The 18301-nt window shown below is 48.4% G+C and overlaps 1 protein-coding gene across 10 annotated transcripts in view; it reads right to left on the minus strand.

Annotated features, from left to right (window-relative positions):
- Positions 1 to 18301, minus strand: part of KCNN3 (potassium calcium-activated channel subfamily N member 3) — a 163298-nt gene that overhangs the window by 25788 nt on the left and 119209 nt on the right. For 5 of the 10 annotated variants that reach the window (XM_063626459.1, XM_063626462.1, XM_063626463.1 and 2 more), the window contains one exon: positions 3702 to 3746. The exons of 2 other annotated variants lie outside the window; for them this stretch is intronic. In XM_063626459.1, the coding sequence (XP_063482529.1) occupies positions 3702 to 3746 (45 nt within the window). Of the gene's footprint in view, positions 1 to 226; positions 2126 to 3500; positions 3747 to 14103; positions 14113 to 18301 lie in introns of those variants that run through there. 3 more of the 10 variants (XM_063626461.1, XM_063626466.1, XM_063626467.1) reach the window with 3 other exon arrangements.

An 18301-nucleotide genomic window follows, 5' to 3' on the forward strand; every position in this document is an offset into this window, starting at 1 on the left:
ATCCCGTTGGCCTCCCGCCATGAGCTTGGTCCCAGAGATAAAATGTTTTGTCATGATTTGCACCTCATTGTAGACATCCTTTTAGTGTTGGTAAGATAGCTTTGGATGAAATCATGCAGTAATAAAATTCAAATTTTCCCTTCCAAGCCGACAGTCTAAATGTATGTGGATGTGATTAATCTGAAATCACAAACTCCTGAACAGGGAAAATGTCAAAAAAAATTACCAAACATATTCAGCGATTTCCTCTAAGAAAGTTGAAGCATCTCAAAGACTGGAATCTCCCGGGGGTCTGGAGGGAAGCTGTGGTGGCTGGGGCTCTCATGGAGCTGTCTCTAGAGGGGACCCTGGGGTGTCCACAGAGGACTCCTTTTCTGAGTCAGACAGGGGCTTGTAGCTGCCCCGCCCTGGGAGGAACCAACTGGAAACATCAGCACCATTTCCTCTGCCCGGATGCCTATTCCACCCCATCTCCTTCCTCCCTCCCTTCATCCCCAACACCAAGACCTGCTGCACTCCAGGCTCTGTGCCAAGTACTGAAATACAGAAATGAACACCACACAGCCCCTACCCTCAGGGACTCAGCCCAAGAGCGGGGTTTGCCAAGGAGGCAGACGTCTGCAGAGGGGTGCAATCGGGGGCGGACAAGGTGCCCTGGGGATGGAGGCAGAGGGCAATGACCTTGACCCAAACACATGAGGGTCCACAGAGGTGCCACCGAGGAGCAAGGATTGCATTTTCCAGGCAGGCCCAGAGGAATGGGTGCTCTGGGCAGAGAACCCTAATGAAAGCCCAGGGCTTATACAAAGTGCAGCAAGGGAGCTGGTTGCAGACTGGGTGGCAGGGCTGGTGAAGGTGGGTCCTCTTCCAAACCGTTCTCTAACGGGATCAGCCCGAACAACACACAACAGACTCTGTATGTTATACCGTAGGGCTTCACTTCTTGATAAAATCTCCTCTTAGCCACTTGGAGGCCACTGGATGGGGAAAGCCAAGAACAAAGGGCCAGGGAGACCAAACCAACTAGGCTGGATAGAGCAGAAAAGCCATTTAGGAACCTTAATCTATGGAAGTCAGTTACCATTCGGGCTTCCGTGAGTTAATGCACACAACGTGCCGGGACAGGCCTAGCACAAGGAGGCCCCCGGAGGGATTCGCTGCCGTCATCAGGGATCTCCATGCCCCCACAGGGTCTGTGCCCAGCGAGTGATAGGCAAATGCTGCTTTTCCCTCCCTTGGCGCCTTAAGTGAGGCGTGCAGGGCAGGCTGCATGTGTAGGTGCATCTAGAGATGGGCCTGGAAGGAGGCAGGAGCTCAGCCAGTCAGAAAGGAGACAGGGCCATCAAGTCAGGGAGCAGCAAGAGCATGGTATGATGGATACTGTGCATGTATTGAGCACCTACTGTGTGGCTGGCACTTTGTACGAAAACATTCTAATCTCACAACAGTCTTTAAAGTATTTCCCAGGTAAGCAGCAGGAGGCACAGAGACACTGGGTGACTTGCCTAAGGACACACAGGAAGCAAAGCCCATGCTCCTTTCACTGTTTCACTCAACATCAGAGAGGCAAAAGCGACTGGCATGTGTCTTGGGAATAATGAGGAAGCTTCAGTGAGAGGAGAGCACCTGGGCTCAGTAGCAGGCGACCAGGGGGCTTCAGAGACCAGGGTCAGATTTAGGAAGGCCTGGAATTCCGGGATAAGAAGCTTGGATTTTGTCTTAGAGGCCTTAGAAGAGATTCTGGGTTCTTGAGCACGGGAATGACAAGATAACACAGCTTGCTGGGAAGAATGGTCTGAGGGTGGCGAGCAGTGTATTTGAAGAGACAGGACACAGAGGTGGGGTAGCCAGGCAAGAAACAGGTGTGCAAAGCTGGGACAGAGACACAGGCCACAGCCTTTCTCACCCACCGGAGCCCGGCCCTAGCCGATTCCCGCGAGCACATCAGTGGTGGGCTCTCCAGCCCCATTTGAGTCTTTGGCCAGCAACTGGGGACCCAGTAGGTGGCACAGCACTAGCCTTTTTGTGGCTGTCTGCACAAGGACGTGGGTGTCTGGTACTTCTGGGCACATCTGAAGAAAAGATACCCCCTCCCCAAAGCTCTGCCAATGAGATGGCCTTGCCTACCCACTCCATCTGCTACACTTGCTCCCCAGGGATGCTCTGTTACCACCCTGAGGGCCCCTGGCTGGCTGCGTGGGCCTCATTTCCCTGGGCTGGGCCTGCCTTTGCTCCCCTGGCTATCTTTGAGTAGCACAGGCTGGTGGCTCCCAACTCTGATTCCCAGGATTGCGTCTACCCCTGACCGTAACCCAGAGCATCAGCCCCCTCCCAGTTCTGCTGTGGCCTTGGAAAGGCAGCTGCCTCCCTGGCCTGCTCACTCTGCCCTGCTAGGCCCTCAAGTCAATGCAACCCCTCCCCTCCCAGCAGGTTGCTTTCTGGCTGGAAGGTTGGTGGCAGACCCTATCCTCAGGCCCTGTGCTGAGGCAGTGGTGGAAAATCAGACTTCAGCTTCTCTAAAGCAGCAAGACTCAGTGACTGCGGGAGGGGACACAGAAGGGAGAAGACGTAAAGGCAGCTCCACGCCACAAGCCTGCAACACATAAATGTAATCGAGTCACAGCCAGGGTCCTCAGTTCTTCTGAAAAACATTTCCTGGAAGGTAAGTCTTGGGTAGGGTCTGAAGAAATGTGGTTGAGGCAGTTTAGCAGTGAGGAGTTGAGCTGAGCCAGTGATCTTGGGCTGGGCTGGGCTTGCCTGGCTTGGAGCTCCAGCTCCAGCGTTAAGTAGCTTCATGGCTGTGGGCAAGTGACGTGCCCTCTCTGTCACTCAATTTCCTTATCCGATGATGGGAGGATTAAGTAAAATAACCCACAGGCAATACCAGCACAGTGGCCCAAAGTAAGTGCTCACTAAATGTCAGCCATTATTGTTGCCGAGAGTGTGCAGGTGTTATCAGTCTGAGAAACAATAGTCAGAAAAATACAGGGGCATGGATTTACACGTGCAGTGGAGTGGTGAGGCATTCATGAAGATGTCTTGAAGTTTAGGCTGGAGAACTATTTGATATAGATACAAAAGAAATCAACTGTATGTTCTTGGACAAAGAAAGGACATGAGATACTTAGTATCTGAAAATGATTCTTCTACATGAAAGACTGACTAAAGAGGTCAGGCCCCAGATAAGGAGTGCTGCTAGAAGCTTTGCAGGTGTCCAGGGAGAAGCAATGGAGAGCCTTGAATACCAAACCATGAAGTTAGGATTTAATTTGTAGCCTACCCTCTGTGCACATCATGGATTTTCTTGTGCACGTGGGTCTCCACAGTCCTCCTTTCCCTGCAAACCCTGAGGATTAAACTCGTGCTCCCTGGCTGTTTGGCTGCCCTTAGGATCATGGACCATCCTATTCATATGTGGGAGGATGCCAAGGTAAAGAGATTAGAGATCAAAGTGGAATTACATATAAATTATGTTCTTGTGGGTTTCTTTTTTCATTCACCATAATAAACTCCTGTGCGTGCTAACTGTGTGTGCTGAGGAGAGGAGTGAAGATCTTGAGAGTGTCCTTCGTTGTTTGTCAGCCTTCAGTGATCGCTCCTCTGGTGGGGACTACGGAAGATGCTGAGATGAATTGGACATGCACCCTGCTCTCCAGTGGCTTGGAGCATCGTCATGGAGATAAGACATGCGTGCAACTCACCAAGCAGGAAGTGATGAGCCAGAAGGCTGGGCTGGTGATTCAGGACTGTGGGAGTAAAGAGGAGGGAGAAAAGGTTTCTAAACCTATTCACAATTTTAGAGCGGTTTACACATGTCAGAAACTCACATACTAATCTCGTGCTATTTTTTGCAATAGAAAATTTGGGTGGGGGGATAGCTCCATGTTTTTCTTTAAAGGCTGAGGAAGAAAAGATGTAATTTTTCTTTGAGCTCAAGGGTAGTTATTACAGTTACTGATTTATCTTTCAGGGTGTGGACTATGGATTTTTTTTCACTTCTTAACATGAAATAAATGAGAGATACAAAAGACTATATGACTTGGCAAAGATGGTACAGACATATGCCTACTTTTGCTCCCTCAAATCCCTTACAGCTCAAAGTTGTTAGTCTCCTACTTTTAAAAATAAACAGGCAACCAGGAATCCCCAGACAGTCAGGAGTCTCTAACATTAAAGACACAGATCAAACCAGTCAATTAAACAAACAAAAAGAAGGAACTCTGGATCAAGTACAGACCATTCACATAGAGAACTCTTGAAAGAAAAATCCTATAATTAACGTAAGAGAGAGAAAATAAGATACTGGACCCACGAGACAAGAATGGAATGCTGTATGAAAAAAGTCTTCCTAGAGGGGCTAGAAGATGATAAATCGAGGAAGTCTCCCAAGAAGCAGAAAAAGACAAAGAATGAAAATGAAGGAAAATGTGAAGTTAGGCATTGTGGTGTGTGCCTGTATCCCCCAGCTGCTCGGAGGCTGAGGCAGGAGGATTGCTTGTGCCCAGGAGGTTGAGGCTGCAGTGAGCTACGATTGTGCCCCTGTACTTCAGCCTGGAGACGGAGCAAGACCGCCATCATCTCTTAAAAGGAGAGAGAGGGAAAGAAAACATGAGAAAATTAGTGAATCAGTCTCCCACTTCAAATAGTAGAAGTTACAGAAAGAAACAACTGGGGGGAGAAGAAGGAGAAAGAAGGAGAGAAGGAATTATTTTAAAAATCATTCAAAAACAAAAATCCCCAGAACTTAAGGGCATGAGTTTCTAGATCAAAGGCTCACTGTCCCCAGCACAGTGGATGAAAATAGATGCACACCAAGGCACATTATTGTGAAATTTCAGAACACCAGGGGAAAGGAGACAATCCTACAGAGATTTAGGGATTTGGGGGGAGGGTATAAAAGAGGCCAAATACAAAGAACCAGAAATTAACAACAGCTTTGGACTTTTTGACAGCAACACTGGAAGCTAGAAGGCCATGGAATAAAGCCTTCAAAATTCTGGAGGAAAATTATTTCCAAATCAGAATTCCAAACCAGAGACCAGAAATCTGAATCGGCCAAAGTATTAGTTCAGTCTGAGGGTGCAATGAAAACATTTTCAGATATGCAAGGTTGTCACGGGTTTGCCTCCCATGCACCCTCTCTCAGGAAGACACAGGAGGTATGCTTCACCAAAACAAAGAAGTAAACCAAGGAGGAAGACAAGGAATAAAGGCAACGAGCTCAGGGTGATAGTACAGGGAGGTCCTCGTAGGACAGGTGCACACCAGGCGCAGAGGACAACCCGTCCAGGCTGGAGCAGGTCAAGAGGCTCTGGGAGACACTTCCAAGGAGATGAAATTGATAGGAAACCTAATGTGCCTGAACATCCTGAAAAGAGATTTAGACAACTGCCAGAATTTGCACTTGAATTAATAATGAATACATGAAAAACTAAGCAAACGAACAAACATGATCATTAACAACTCCAGGAAAAATGAAAAGTTCTGCAGGAAGGGAAAAGTTATCATATTTTTTACTACAAGGCTCAACTATGAATAGAGTCAAATTAGTGTTGACTGAGTAATGTAAACACTGATTACTGCTTTAACCAAAATTATGATGTAATTATAAAAGGAAGATGAAGGGAGAGGAAGAGTTGGAGGGGAGGAAAGGGAGCTAAATTTTCATCTCCCGGAGTGGGAAGGGAATAGATAATACCTAAACAAACCAAAGCATCAAAAGGTAGCAATACACACATATTACTTACAGACATGGAGGTAAATACTAAAATTAATTAGCAAAAGGAGGTAAAAGTAGCTGCCTCTGGAGAACAGTAAATGGAAAGAGCTGGTAGAAGACAGCAAATACCACAGAAGGATTGACTCTACAGTGTATGCACATGTAACTTTGATCATATCGACGGAACACCAAACCAAAGAGAAAAAAACAAAACTACATGCAACATTAAATGACATCAAGAAACATAGAAAGAAAATAAGCACCATGAACTCACCATCCAACTCCAACCTGTGGAATCTACTTGTGTGTTCTCTCCATTCTCAGTGCCCCCCACCCCAGGATCATCATTACCCTGAATGTCATGTTTATCATTTCCTCGTTTTTCTTCATAGTGCTTCCACATAGGCAGGATTACCTAAGCAATATGTAATTTCATTTTTCCTATTTCCGACCTTCATAAGGATGAAATCATACTACAAGAGTATGGTAGGAAGCCTCTAAAATGACCTCGATATCCCTCCTCCTCTTGAGGTCTTCACACACTTTTGCAATTCTTTCCTTTTGAGTGTGGGCTGGACCCAGTAACTGGTTTCTAACACATAGAGTATGGCAGAAGTGATAGACTTTCATTTCTGAAGTTAGGTTATGGTAAGATCATGGCTTCTGTCTTGGGTGATCTCTCACTAGTTATCTTTTGGATCACTCTCCCTGGGAGAAGCCACTGGCCATGTCGGGAGGCAAGCCCGTGGAGTGCCACATGGCAAGGGACACAGCCTGCCAACCACCACATGAGTAGCTTAGAAGCAGGTGTTCTTTAAGTCAAGCCTTGAGGTGAGACCACAGCCCTGGCTGACAGCCTGATGATCTCATGAGAGAGCTTGAGGCAGAGGTACCCATTTAAGCTGCACCTGAATTCCTGACCCACAGCAACCGCGAGATTGTAAATGTCTGTTGTTTTTAGCTGCTGAATTTTGGAGCAAGTTGTTATGTAGCAACGGATAACTAATACAGTGAACTCTTCTATGAATTGCTTCTTTTCTGTTCAACATATATATTATATTGACATATGTAGCTATAGTCTATTTTGATTCCTGTATTGTATTTCATCATATGAATATGGCATGATTTATTTATTCATTCACCTATTGATGGACATTGGGATAGCTTACAGATGTTTCCTCTAATGAAAAATACTGCTACAAACATAATTTTTTATTGATTTATTATTATTATTATATTTTTAGAGACAGGGTCTTACTCTGTTGCCCAGGCTGGACTGCAGTGGCACAATCATAGCTCACTGTAGCCTCGAACTCCTGGGCTCAAGAGATTCTCCTGCCTTGACCTTCCGAAATGTTGGGATTACAGGCATGAGCCACCTCACCCAGCCCAAACATTCTTAATCATAGCTCCTGGTACACTGCATAAGAGTTTCTCTAGGACATATACCTAAGACTGGGTTTGCTGGTTTGTAGGATATGTACATATTTCACTTCATTAGAAAATGTCAAGTTGTTTTCTAAGATGCCAGTGCCAATTAGGCTTCCACTAGAGGTGGATAAGAGTTCCTGTTGCTCCACATCCTCATTAACACTTGCCATTGTCTGACTTTAATCTCTGCCACACTAGTGGGTGAATTGGGATCTCATCAAGACTTGACTTTACATTTCCATGATAAAAGCTTAAGTAGCCTTTCGTATGTTTCTTTGTCATTCATACTTTCTCTTTTGTGGCGTGTCATTCATGATTTTTGTCCACTTTTCTATTGGCTTGTTTTTGTTTTGTTCTCATTGATTCTAAAAGTTATTTCTATATTCTAGATAATAAGAATTTTGTCAGTTTGTGTGTTGCAAATATCTTCTTCCAGTGTGTGCCTTGCCTTTTTATTTTCTCTACAGTATTTTTGATGAATAGAAGTTTTAAATTTTACTGTAGGTGACTTTATCATCTTTTAATTTATAATTAGCAGTTATTTAGTTTTTGCAGAAATCATTCCCTCCCTGAGATTGTAACATTTTTACAGATTTTAAAATGTTGCCTTTCTAAGTCTTTAATTTGCCTGGAATTGATTTTGCATATGGTGTGAAGCAGGGATACAACTTCATTTTTTTCACATGGGTAAGCAATTATCTCAGTTTCACTTAATGTGCAGACCATCCGTTCTCCCACTAGCTTTCAATGCTCCCTCTGTCTCATAAATTATATGTGGAAGTGGTACTATTTCTTGGTTCTGTATTCTGTTCCATTGGTCTATTTGTCTAACCCTGAAGTTATATTACAGTATTCTCTGTAGCCTTTCCTTGGTACCTTCTCAGGGTCTAGCACATAATAGGGGCTCACTAAAATATTTGTGGACTGACTAAGGCCTGCATGCTGCTTTTCCTGTCCCCCTACAAAAGTGAGGCTTGCTTCAGTAATTCAGTGAATCGTGTTAAAATGACTTCAGCTGTTCTCTTCAGCAGATTAAACCTTTGTCCAAGTGGCTGCCAAATTCCTTGAGCTTGGAGTCAGTTCTCGCTATTAAGAACTCAGCTTCGTGACACTAGCTGTGATCTGTTACAGCACTAGGGTGACAGAAAATAAGCCAAAGTGAAATGACTGCCTCTTCTTCCTTATTCTCCAAAAGAATTTGAATACTTTTTAAAACTAGTTTTGTAAAAAAAAAAAAAAAAAAAAAAAAGGATTCTTTTCACATGGATCTACATGATATGATGGCTCTAGCCATTTGTCCTGGGTCTGATTTGTTTGTTGGAAATTTGCAGGCATTGAGCCAGATCCTCTGCAGAACTCCAAAGAGCCAAATGGACTGCTTTGTCCTTGCCCTCCGGTCAATCTTCAGAGTCACACAGTCAGCCTGCCCACTGAGCTGTGAACCCTGTGCTTGCGAATTTCTCCAATGAGGAAGCCAACAACACGTACCTGGCTTGGGCCCCCCGGTGGCCTCTGACCCCACCGGTGCCTCTCTCCTCGGAACACCGCCCTCCTCTGGCATCTGCAGCGGCTCACTGGCCTGCTTTCCTCCCACTTCGACTGTGCCTTCTTGGCTTCCACTCTGACCGCTGCTTCAGGGTTGCTGTGCTCCAAGCTTGCCTTGCACACACGCCTCTCTTGCTCCTGTCACTCCTGCCCTGTCCTCCCTGATGCCCTCTAACTAGCCCTTCAGGACCCACTTCAAATTCCATCCTGACCCACCCGGTCAACCCAAGCTCTTTGCCTGTGTCTCACACACGTGGCATCAGCACTATCCGCCTGCTGCCCACACACTGGCTTGCAGAGAGGCCGCCCAGCTGGCTGGGGTATAGATGAACCCACAGGTTCCAGGGCCAGAACACCTATGTTTGAATCCGGGCTTTGCACCTTAATGTCTGCATGAACTTATCCTCAGTCTTCCCACCTATAAAAGAGGATAATATGTGTACCACCTCACAGAGAGTTACCGTGAGGGTTAAAGGAGCTGATATGTCTAAAATGATTAGAACAGTGCCGGGCACATAGGTGCACTAAAAAAAAGTGCTATTTTCATCTCATGTGTCTATGGTTAGCCTTGGCATAGCAGAAAGAACATAAGATCTGGAGCCCAGAGACTGCCTTTCATGCCAAATGGCTCTGTGACCTTGAGCAGATCACTCCACGGACTCAGGGCCTGCTGCTTCTTCGGGGAAGCAGGGTGTAATGATGCCGTCCTGCCTGCCTCGCGAGGCCGCGGTGAGGAGTGAATGCGCACGGGCTCCATCAGCCTTCAGCAAGTGATACAGACAGAGGCATGCCACGGCCTCTGCAGGAGCCTCCCACCTGGGGCTTCGTCCTAGTGACAAGGGCAGCTGCACGGATGTGGAGAAAGAACGGGCAGCAGATGCTGCTGTGTAGGAAAACAGAAACTCCTCCCAGCTTCTCCTTTTAATCTCCGTTGTTCTTCTGGGTGGCTGCAGCCCCTTCTCTTCATGTGGTGACTTGCAGCTTAAACCCCTTATCTCCATCAAATTCTGTCACCTCTGCTTTCAAAATATCTCCAGAATCGGAGCACCTGTCATCCCTGGTCTGTGGCCACCCTGGACCAGCCCCACCCTCTCACTTCGTCCAGCCCCACCCTCTCACCTGGACCAGCCCCATCCTCTCACCTGGACCAGCCCCACTCTCTTACCTGCTCCAGCCCCACCCTCTCACCTGGATCAGCCCCGCCCTCTCACCTGGACGACTGCAGTAGTTGCCTCACTGGCCTCCCTGCTTCTGCCTGGGTGACCCTTGCCCCAGGCTAGTCCTGTTACAGCAGCCAGAGAGGCCCTCTAAAAAAAGTAAGACAAAAGTTCCTGTATCCCTTAGAAAAAAAGCCGAAGTCCCCTGGGGCCCCCAACCTGGGGGCCTTTCTGAGCCCATCTCACCTTCATCCATTGGCCCTGCCACCTGGGGTTTCTGCAGCTCCTTCACCCAGCCAGCTTTACTCCTGCCTCAGAGCCCCTCACCTGCTGTTCTTTCCAGAGATGGCCCTGACTTACAATGGTGCCACTTTACAACGGCGCAAAAGCAATACACAGTCGGTGGAAAGCATACTTCAAATTCTGAATGTTGATCTTTCCTAGGGATCTGTGATGCAATTCTCTCTCCTGATGCTGGGCAGCTCGCAGTTAACCAGGTGATCACGAGTACTCTACAAGGTCCTCTACAGGGCACTGTGCTGCCCGGTGATTTTGCTCAGCGGCAGGCTGACATAAGTGTTCCCAGCACATTTAAGGTAGGCTGGGCTAAGCTATGATGCTTAGTAGGTTAGGTACATTCAGTGCATTTTCAACTTATGATATTTTCCACTTACTGTGGGTTTATTGTGAAGTAATCTCATCATAAGTCACGGGACATCTGTACTTAGAAGGCTCTTATCCCAGATAATTTCAGGCCTTTGCACAAATGTCAGCTTCTCAGTAAGGTGTTCCCCGCCCACCCTGTCTCCAAGTGCACTACTGCCCCACACCCAGCAGGCCAGCTTCTCCCGAGTCATTCTTCTCCACAGCGCTTATCACCACCTGACATAATAGATATGTGGCCTATTTTTGTATTTATTGACTGACAACCCCTATTAAAATATAAGGTTCATGGAGGAAAGGACTTTTTCTGTTTTGTTTACTGCTGTATCCCTAGTACTCAATAAATATTTGTCTAATGAATGAAAGAATGAATGGCCCCATTTCATCTTTCTCACAAGCCAGTGGGACAAGACCAGCAGGATAAGAGCTGTTACCTGATTTTACAGTGAATCAATGCAAAGCTCCAGTGCGTAACTGACCTAACTCACTTCTTACAGCAACTAAGCGAAAAGACTGGGACTGAAACCCGTATTTTTTCGGCTGCTAAAAATGGCAATTGCAGTGAGCTGGGCACAGGGTGGGGCGTGGAGGCAGCACCTGTGCCCCTGGGCAGGGACCATTCTAGCTTGGCAAAGTACCCGCTCAGCCACTGCCAGTAGGTGATGGCCGGGAGGCTCTGTATGTGACTGGCATTCGAAGCTATTAGAAGCCCGAATTAGAAGCTATTATGAAAGGAAAGAGACTTTCATGGAGTCCTGGGTTTTATTCCCATTCCCAGCTCTACCTTTGTCCAGGTCCCCAATATAATCAACTTCTAATTATCAAGTACTTTCAGCATGCTAGGGCATGTGATTCCAGCTTTATGGAGAAAATGGGGTGAAATCATCATTTCTTAAGGGTATTATGAGCTCCTTTAGTTTAGGAGCATTTCAGAAATGCTTGAGGTGTGTGAAAGAATCCCATTGAAATTCAAAGGCAGCTGAGGAATAAATGGCTTAGGGTGACTTCAGGGCTATTACTGCTTGTGCCAGTGGGTGAATTCACATCAAGGCAAAAAAAAAAAAAAATAGTTCGTTCTTTTCTCAAAAACAATTTCCCTTATAAACACCTTAAAATGTAAAATAAACGGCTTTGAAGACTCAGGGCTGATCACAAGCCTATCAAACCACGTGCCCAGGACACCATATGCATATATAAAGTCACCCCTCCATCCACTTCACCTCTGTGTCCTCTTTTTCAAGGATTGGCTTTGAATTTAGGAAAATAACGACGTTTTCCTCTACCAGGTAATTCAAGGTAACAGCCCTGGATCTTTCCAAGGCAACTCTAAATCTAGTCTTTTATTTCCAGCCCTAAGAACTAACAGCATGGTGCAAGGCCTCCAGTTATTTTTAAAAGGAGAGAAAACCAGCACCACCAGAGCACAACGGCTCCAACAAACAAATGTGACTTGCCGCCAAACAACCACAGCTTGTTCTTGCTCTGTGAACACGAGGGTTTGCTTGGTGTGGCTTTTTCTCACTGAGGTGGTAGCATCTCTGTCTCCATTAGTGGTTTTCTGTAGAAGCTTCTGAGAAACTCTGGAAGAGGTGGGACAGCTGGCTGGTGTCACACAGCTGGATGCAACCTCTGCAAGCCTCGGCGGGGAAGCTTCAACACCAGCACCGGCCAAGCTTTTCTTGGAGTGTGTTTCTCTTCTCTTGGGTCTCTTGGTCTTGCTCAACTTCTCCACCTTGCAAATGGATGCACCATTTGAGGGAAGCCAGCTGCCACTCCTTCCACAGTCCATTTTCTTCTTAGAGGGAAGCACTGTCAACCTCTCTGAATGGTTATTAAATTTAAAACCAGATGGCTCATCTGGCAAATCCTTCTGAGTCAGTTTCTCAATTTGCAATGTTTTCTTTCTTCTTATTAAAAAATATTTCCATGTTTCCTGATTTGGAAATGTTTAATAAAATGCATGAAAATGGAGAAAAACAATATGCTTGGAAGAGGCACTGTTCCCATGGGAAGCATGTCTTCCACAGTATCTGGAGGTGGCATGGCAGAGAGGGCATGGGCGGAGAGTCCAACAGATGGGGGTTTGGATCCCAGCCCTGCCACCTGTCAGCTGTGTGGCCTAGGGAAGGCACTTAACCTCTCTGTGTCTTGGGCTTCACTTCTGTAAAATGAAGCAGCAAAACCTCGCACGGGACTAATGAAAAATATAAAACTCTGCACAGTGCCTGGCACAAATTTTGGAACTTAGTAAATGAGTTCATTTGGTCAGCAATAGGAATGAGCCCCCTACTGTGTGCCTGGCTTGGTGCCTACTTGGGAACTTAGAGTTCTAGGAAGGAGGCAGACACCAAGCAACACCAAGGCAAAAAAGGGCCGTGTTATAATGGAGACAAGTGACGCCAAGTTGAGGCACAGGGCCACTGCACAGGGGACACAGAGCCATCTCAGAGGAGCAGATATGGGCTGGGATGACAGTGCTGCGGGTGGAGCGGCAGGTTCAGGAGAAGGCTGAGGTGAGTTGGAGGGAGAAGCAGGGCGGGGAAAGAACTCTGAGCATCTTCTCAAAGTTGCCAGTGCTGGGGTTTAATAAGCAGAACCCCATGAACTCACGGGCACAGCTGGCCTGCACTGTTACCCTCGCCCCAAACCCCTCCGTCTTCTTCCTCCTTCTCCTCTATTTTTCCTGCCTTTGCCCCTCTCTGTTCTTTCTTCTTCTCTCTCATGCTTCTTTTTCTTTTTGTCTCCTTTGAAGCACTGTCTCCGCCTCCCTCTCACCTCTCCTCTCGTTTTCCCTTTCACTCGTTCAGTCTCTCTCCCACCCTCCCCTGTGAGGACCCACAGAGGAAGCTCTGCCCTAGAGGGAAAGGGTTTCTGCCTCCAAGGAGCTGGCTATCCCTTGGGGACACCAGTCTTTGTTTGCTTCAGGTTGATTTTGCTTAATCAGCAAACTTGCATTTTGCACCCACTGGGTGGCCAGATACAGATGGCATCAAACGTCGCCAGGCAGAATCCTATGCTGTAAAGTCAGAAGCATAACATCTGGAGTAGGTGCATGGGTCCTCCCAACGTGAGACATCTCTGGAGGGGTAGCAGGTAAACTAAGCTCAACTGATCCCCAACTCTGCTCATTACCTGCCCTCTCCCTGCTGCCCAGGTCCCCTGCAACCCCAGCCCTCTTCCTCCTGCACCTCCTATTTGTGGGCAGTCCCACCAGCTATCCAGCCAGCCACACTAGGACACCAGGCACTGTTCCTGAGCTTCCTCCCCATCACTCCACATCCAGTGAGTCAGTCCGGTGGAGGTTGGCTCCTCTAGCTCTCTCAAAACTGCCCTTGCTCTCCATCCTAGCCACCACTGTCCCCGGGGGTGGTGGGGGCAGCATCCTGTCACAGCTCTGTTACTACAGCAGTCTCCCCAGCTGGTGTCCCGTTTTCCCCTCAAACCCCTCTTCCACACTGCAGCCAGGGAAATTTTTCCGAAATTCCAGACCCTCCCTTGCTCCCAATCTACCAGTGGCTCCCCCTGGCTTAGGTGTGGGAAGAGGAGAGGGGACGTTCTCAGCCTCTGCGCAGCGACACTGGGGTAGACAAACTCTCTCTGGGGCTGATAGTAGTTGAAGGATTGACATTTGTGAACCATTTATTTTTTTTGTTATGGCAGTTTCAAGGCTATCCTGTGATAATATCACTATCGCTGTCTTGTACCCTGATTTGCTTTCTTCAGTGGAAAGGAAGGGCCGGGACTCCAGCTAGCCTGATGGAAACGATTTATAACCTGGGACACACCCACAGCAGAAGTCGGGTGTCTGAATATCATCTCTCCTGCATCGCTGGAATCAAAGAAACAAGTGCATAAATAAGATTGGAAACTGTTGGCTGATAGAAGAGTCATTCCAAAATCCTTAGGCTGGTGAAAAAGGCCCCTGCCCACTCCTGCAGCCGTGAGTGCACTGCGGCATCTTATGATACCCCAGCAAGCAACTGCTTGTTCTCTCCTCCAACCCATGCTTCCCCACCTCTGAGCTTCGCTCATGCTGGCGCCTCTGCCTGGAGGCCCCTTAGGCCTAGGAAATCACCTCCTTCGGAAAGCCGTCCTGGATCAAGTGCCTTCTGTGGAGCCCCTTCTTCCTCATTCTCCCTCACTTCTCACCACGGGCTCTTGACCATCTCCACCCCCAGCACCAGCCTCCATTGGTCGGTTGGTTTGTTGGTCGGCAGGCGCTGAGAAAGCTGGTCAGACCTACTGAAGGAAGCTGTGAATCAACGAGGACTTAGGGGAAAGTGACGTTTAAACCTGGTCTCATCTCACTCCCTGCTGTGGGCCTCTGCTTTCTGTTTAAAGCCATTCCGGGTCTCTGCTTTCTCTCACAGCTGCTGTCTGTCTGTCTGTGGTTTTCATTCAGCTCCACCCGCCCGGGGCCCTCAGTCTGCCGCCCGCGCCTGCAAGCTTTCTCTCTCCTGGTTGAGCCTTTCCCGACATCTGCCATCAGTCACAGAGCGTGACTCGGAAGCAAAGGGGCTTCACAGTTCATCGTTTTTCATATACAGAGAGAAGAACAACAGTAGTTGGGATTCGTGCAAAACACTTCCTCAAAGATCTTAGAGATTATCTACTTCTCACTTCATTTTATTTCTGGGGCTATCTCTGTGTGGTAGGTAGGACTGGATGCTAATCTTATTTGAAGAGATAACAATAATCACTATCATTTCTCAAGTGCCAATCACGTGCCATATGGGCCAAAGTTTTACGTGCATTACTGAATTTAATCCTCAAAAAACAAGACTCATAACTGTCACTTCCTATTTTATTGAATTGGAAAATTAGACCAGGTGCAGTGGCTCATGCCTGTAATCCAAGCACTTTGGGAGGCTGAGACAGAAGGATCTCTTGAGCCCAGGAGTTCAAGACCAGACTGGGCAACATAGTGAGATGCTGTCTCTACAAAAAATGAATAAAATTAGCAGGGCATGTGGTGGTATGTGCCTACAGTCCCAGCTACTCTGGAGGCTGAGGTGGGAGGATCACTTGATTAATTACTAGATTAGGAAACTTGCACAAAATAAAACATCAATTGAGTGGCAGGGCCCGAGTGTATGCTTGGACTTGCCTGCATCCACAGCCCTGTCTTTGACCATATTGCACCTTGGAGGAGCTGTCTTTGACCATATTACACCTTGGAGGAGGTGGAGACCTAAAAAGGGAGGGGAGATGAGTGGAGAGACTGCTGGGGATTCTCTCTTTCTCAGGTATCTGATCCTGGATCTGTGTTATAATGAGCCATGCTTCCCAGGACAGTGAGACAGAGCCAGGGCTGCCCTGTTCAGCAACGTAGGTTGTGCACTGTGCAACTCCAAGGAGTGCCAGTCACAAAGACTTCAATGTGAATGGCACCCCCTGGAGGGAAGTGCTGCATAGGCAGTGCTCCTGGCAAGAGCCCTAAAGAAAAGAAGGGTGTCTTGCTCTTCTCAGTTATGCTTTCCAAAGATAATTAAAGGCAGGCAGCTCCCCAGGCAAGCAAACGTTGTGGAAGGCACACAAAGCTGCAGCCTCACCTAGGCAGAGTTAGTGTGGGAAGGAGGTGGGAATCACCCTGTGACCAAGAACAAAGAGGAACAGCACAGAAAAAGTACCCTAGGAAGGAATTTTCTTGTTTCTGTTTCCCAGAGCAGTGGGGTTCCCAGGGCAGGATGTGGGAGCTCTGGTTGGGCGTCTTTCCCTGCCACAGAGAAGACAGGGTGCCAAGGAGGAGCCTGGGACATCAGGGCGAGTGGGAAGAATTCTGACTCAGCAGAGGTTGCAAAGTAGCCCCCAGGGAATCAGAGAGAGAGGAAGATAGAGAGAGACAGGGATGGAGACAGAGACAGAGGCTGGAAGGGGAGGAGTCTGAGGGCAAGGGCACCTGGGTGAGGGTCTGGCCTGAGCATGAGGGGCCTAAGGACAGGGATATGCACAGTAATGCCCTGACCCGGGGCCCCCATGGCCGTGGGGCTTGGGGAGACTGCAGGATGCTCCCGGACCACAAGCAGCCTGCCCAGGGAGTGCAGCTGTCCCTGACCTCTCGCCTCTTTCCACAGGCCTGGGCTACCCAGAAAGGCACATTTCCCTGCTTTCTGGGAGTGGGCTCTGGCCAAGTGAAGCATGACAAAGTCTAGGATGGGAGTAGTTTCTCAGGGGCTGGTCCGGCCCCACCTGCCCACAGCCAAGTCACCTGAGCCTTGGTTTACATGATTAACTGAAAATTCTGGTACACATCAGAAATAAAGCTAATTCTGAAGCTCAACACTATATGGAGAAAGGAATGGAGATAGCCAGTCACACACACTTTTCCCTCAAGAGGGCCTTTCTTGCTGGAGAAGCTTCTAAAGCCTCGAAGCTGGTGCACCCCAAGCTCTGGAGAGCAGCGGCTGGAAGGAAGGCTCCAGGCCTGGTGCTCAGGCCAAGGGCCTCCTGCACCCCTCCTCACCCATTTCCTCGGCCCCAGGAGCAGAATGAAAGAGATATGAAGAGACAGATTGCCTTCAGCAATCCTTTTCTCTGCCTCTTGAACAGAGAGATTCTTACTTGAGGAAAGGAAGGAGCAGGATAAACAGATGACCCATCTGGAGATGCCTTCTCCTCTGTAGGGTCTGAAGGGAACAGAGCAAAACCCCCTTCGCATCAACCTTCATAGCTCTGGGCCTCCCTCTCCTCATCTGGGAAGGGTGGGGTCTGGGTCCATGTGCATTAGGGCCCCTTCCAGCTCTAAGGAGCTGTAATTCTCAGAGAACGTTTTCTTACCCATTTCCCACACAAGATGGAGAGCTGGTTAGGTAGGGGAGTGGGCAGCTGCAGCCCTGATCCTTGATAAGGGCCTTAAGAGACCATCTTCGAAGACACAGATGCCCAGGAGGCTTGCCCTAAATCAGCCTGATGGTGACAAGTGTCGTGGCTGTGCTCCGGGTCTCTGCACACAGTGGAATTCTCCTGGGGAGTATCAGCTCAGAGGCCCAGGACCCCCTCAGCTTCTGGGCTTTCCTGGGGCGGTGAGAGCAGCCCTGGACACGTGGCTGAAGGCCTGGGCAGCAGGGGCCTGCCTGCTGGGTCAGCTTTACCATGAGAGTCACTGAGTCTTGGGGCTCCCTCTAGCCCAGTTTACCTCATTCTTTTTAGATAAGCAAATGGAGGCCAGAAAGCAGAGGACTGGGCATCTGGTGTACTTCTCACCACATGCTGCCTCTTTCTAGCCACAGGGCATCAGATGTGTGAGCTCAGCAGAGTCCAGTCCCAGGAGAGAGACCCTTGGCTGGGAGCTCAGACCCGCCCAACTCGCGGTGTGACTCTGGACATGTTGCTTCCCTTCTTTGGGCCTTGGTTTCCTCGTGTGTACCATGTGAGGATTTGGTTAAAGAAGCTCTAGAGCCCCCTCCAGCTCTAAGTCAGGTGTTTTTTTGGATCACATTCTGTCCCCCTTCTCTCTCCCCCTCCCATTCTCGGGAGAACTAGCAGCTGGGCTGACTGCAGAGGCAAAAGCCAGGTGTCTTTCCAGACAGGAGGCCTGTGGCATCCCGTGCGGACAAGATAAAGCAAGAGTCAGCACCAGTGGAAACCACCTAGCAGCCTTCATCCAGGCTGGCCATGCCTCAGGGAGCTGCAGCAGGTGCCTCTCAAGTTACACAGGACTTCTGATGGCTCCTAACCCAAGGCTTTTCACCACTGGACACCTGGGGTGCCTGAAATGGCGCAGGAGAGGGCGTGCCGGTGCCAAGGCTATTAAAAAGAGTAAGAATGGCAACACTCAGAGTCACCA

The sequence above is a fragment of the Symphalangus syndactylus genome, chromosome 12 (assembly GCF_028878055.3).
Source record: "Symphalangus syndactylus isolate Jambi chromosome 12, NHGRI_mSymSyn1-v2.1_pri, whole genome shotgun sequence".
NCBI classification, from domain to species: Eukaryota; Metazoa; Chordata; class Mammalia; order Primates; family Hylobatidae; genus Symphalangus; species Symphalangus syndactylus.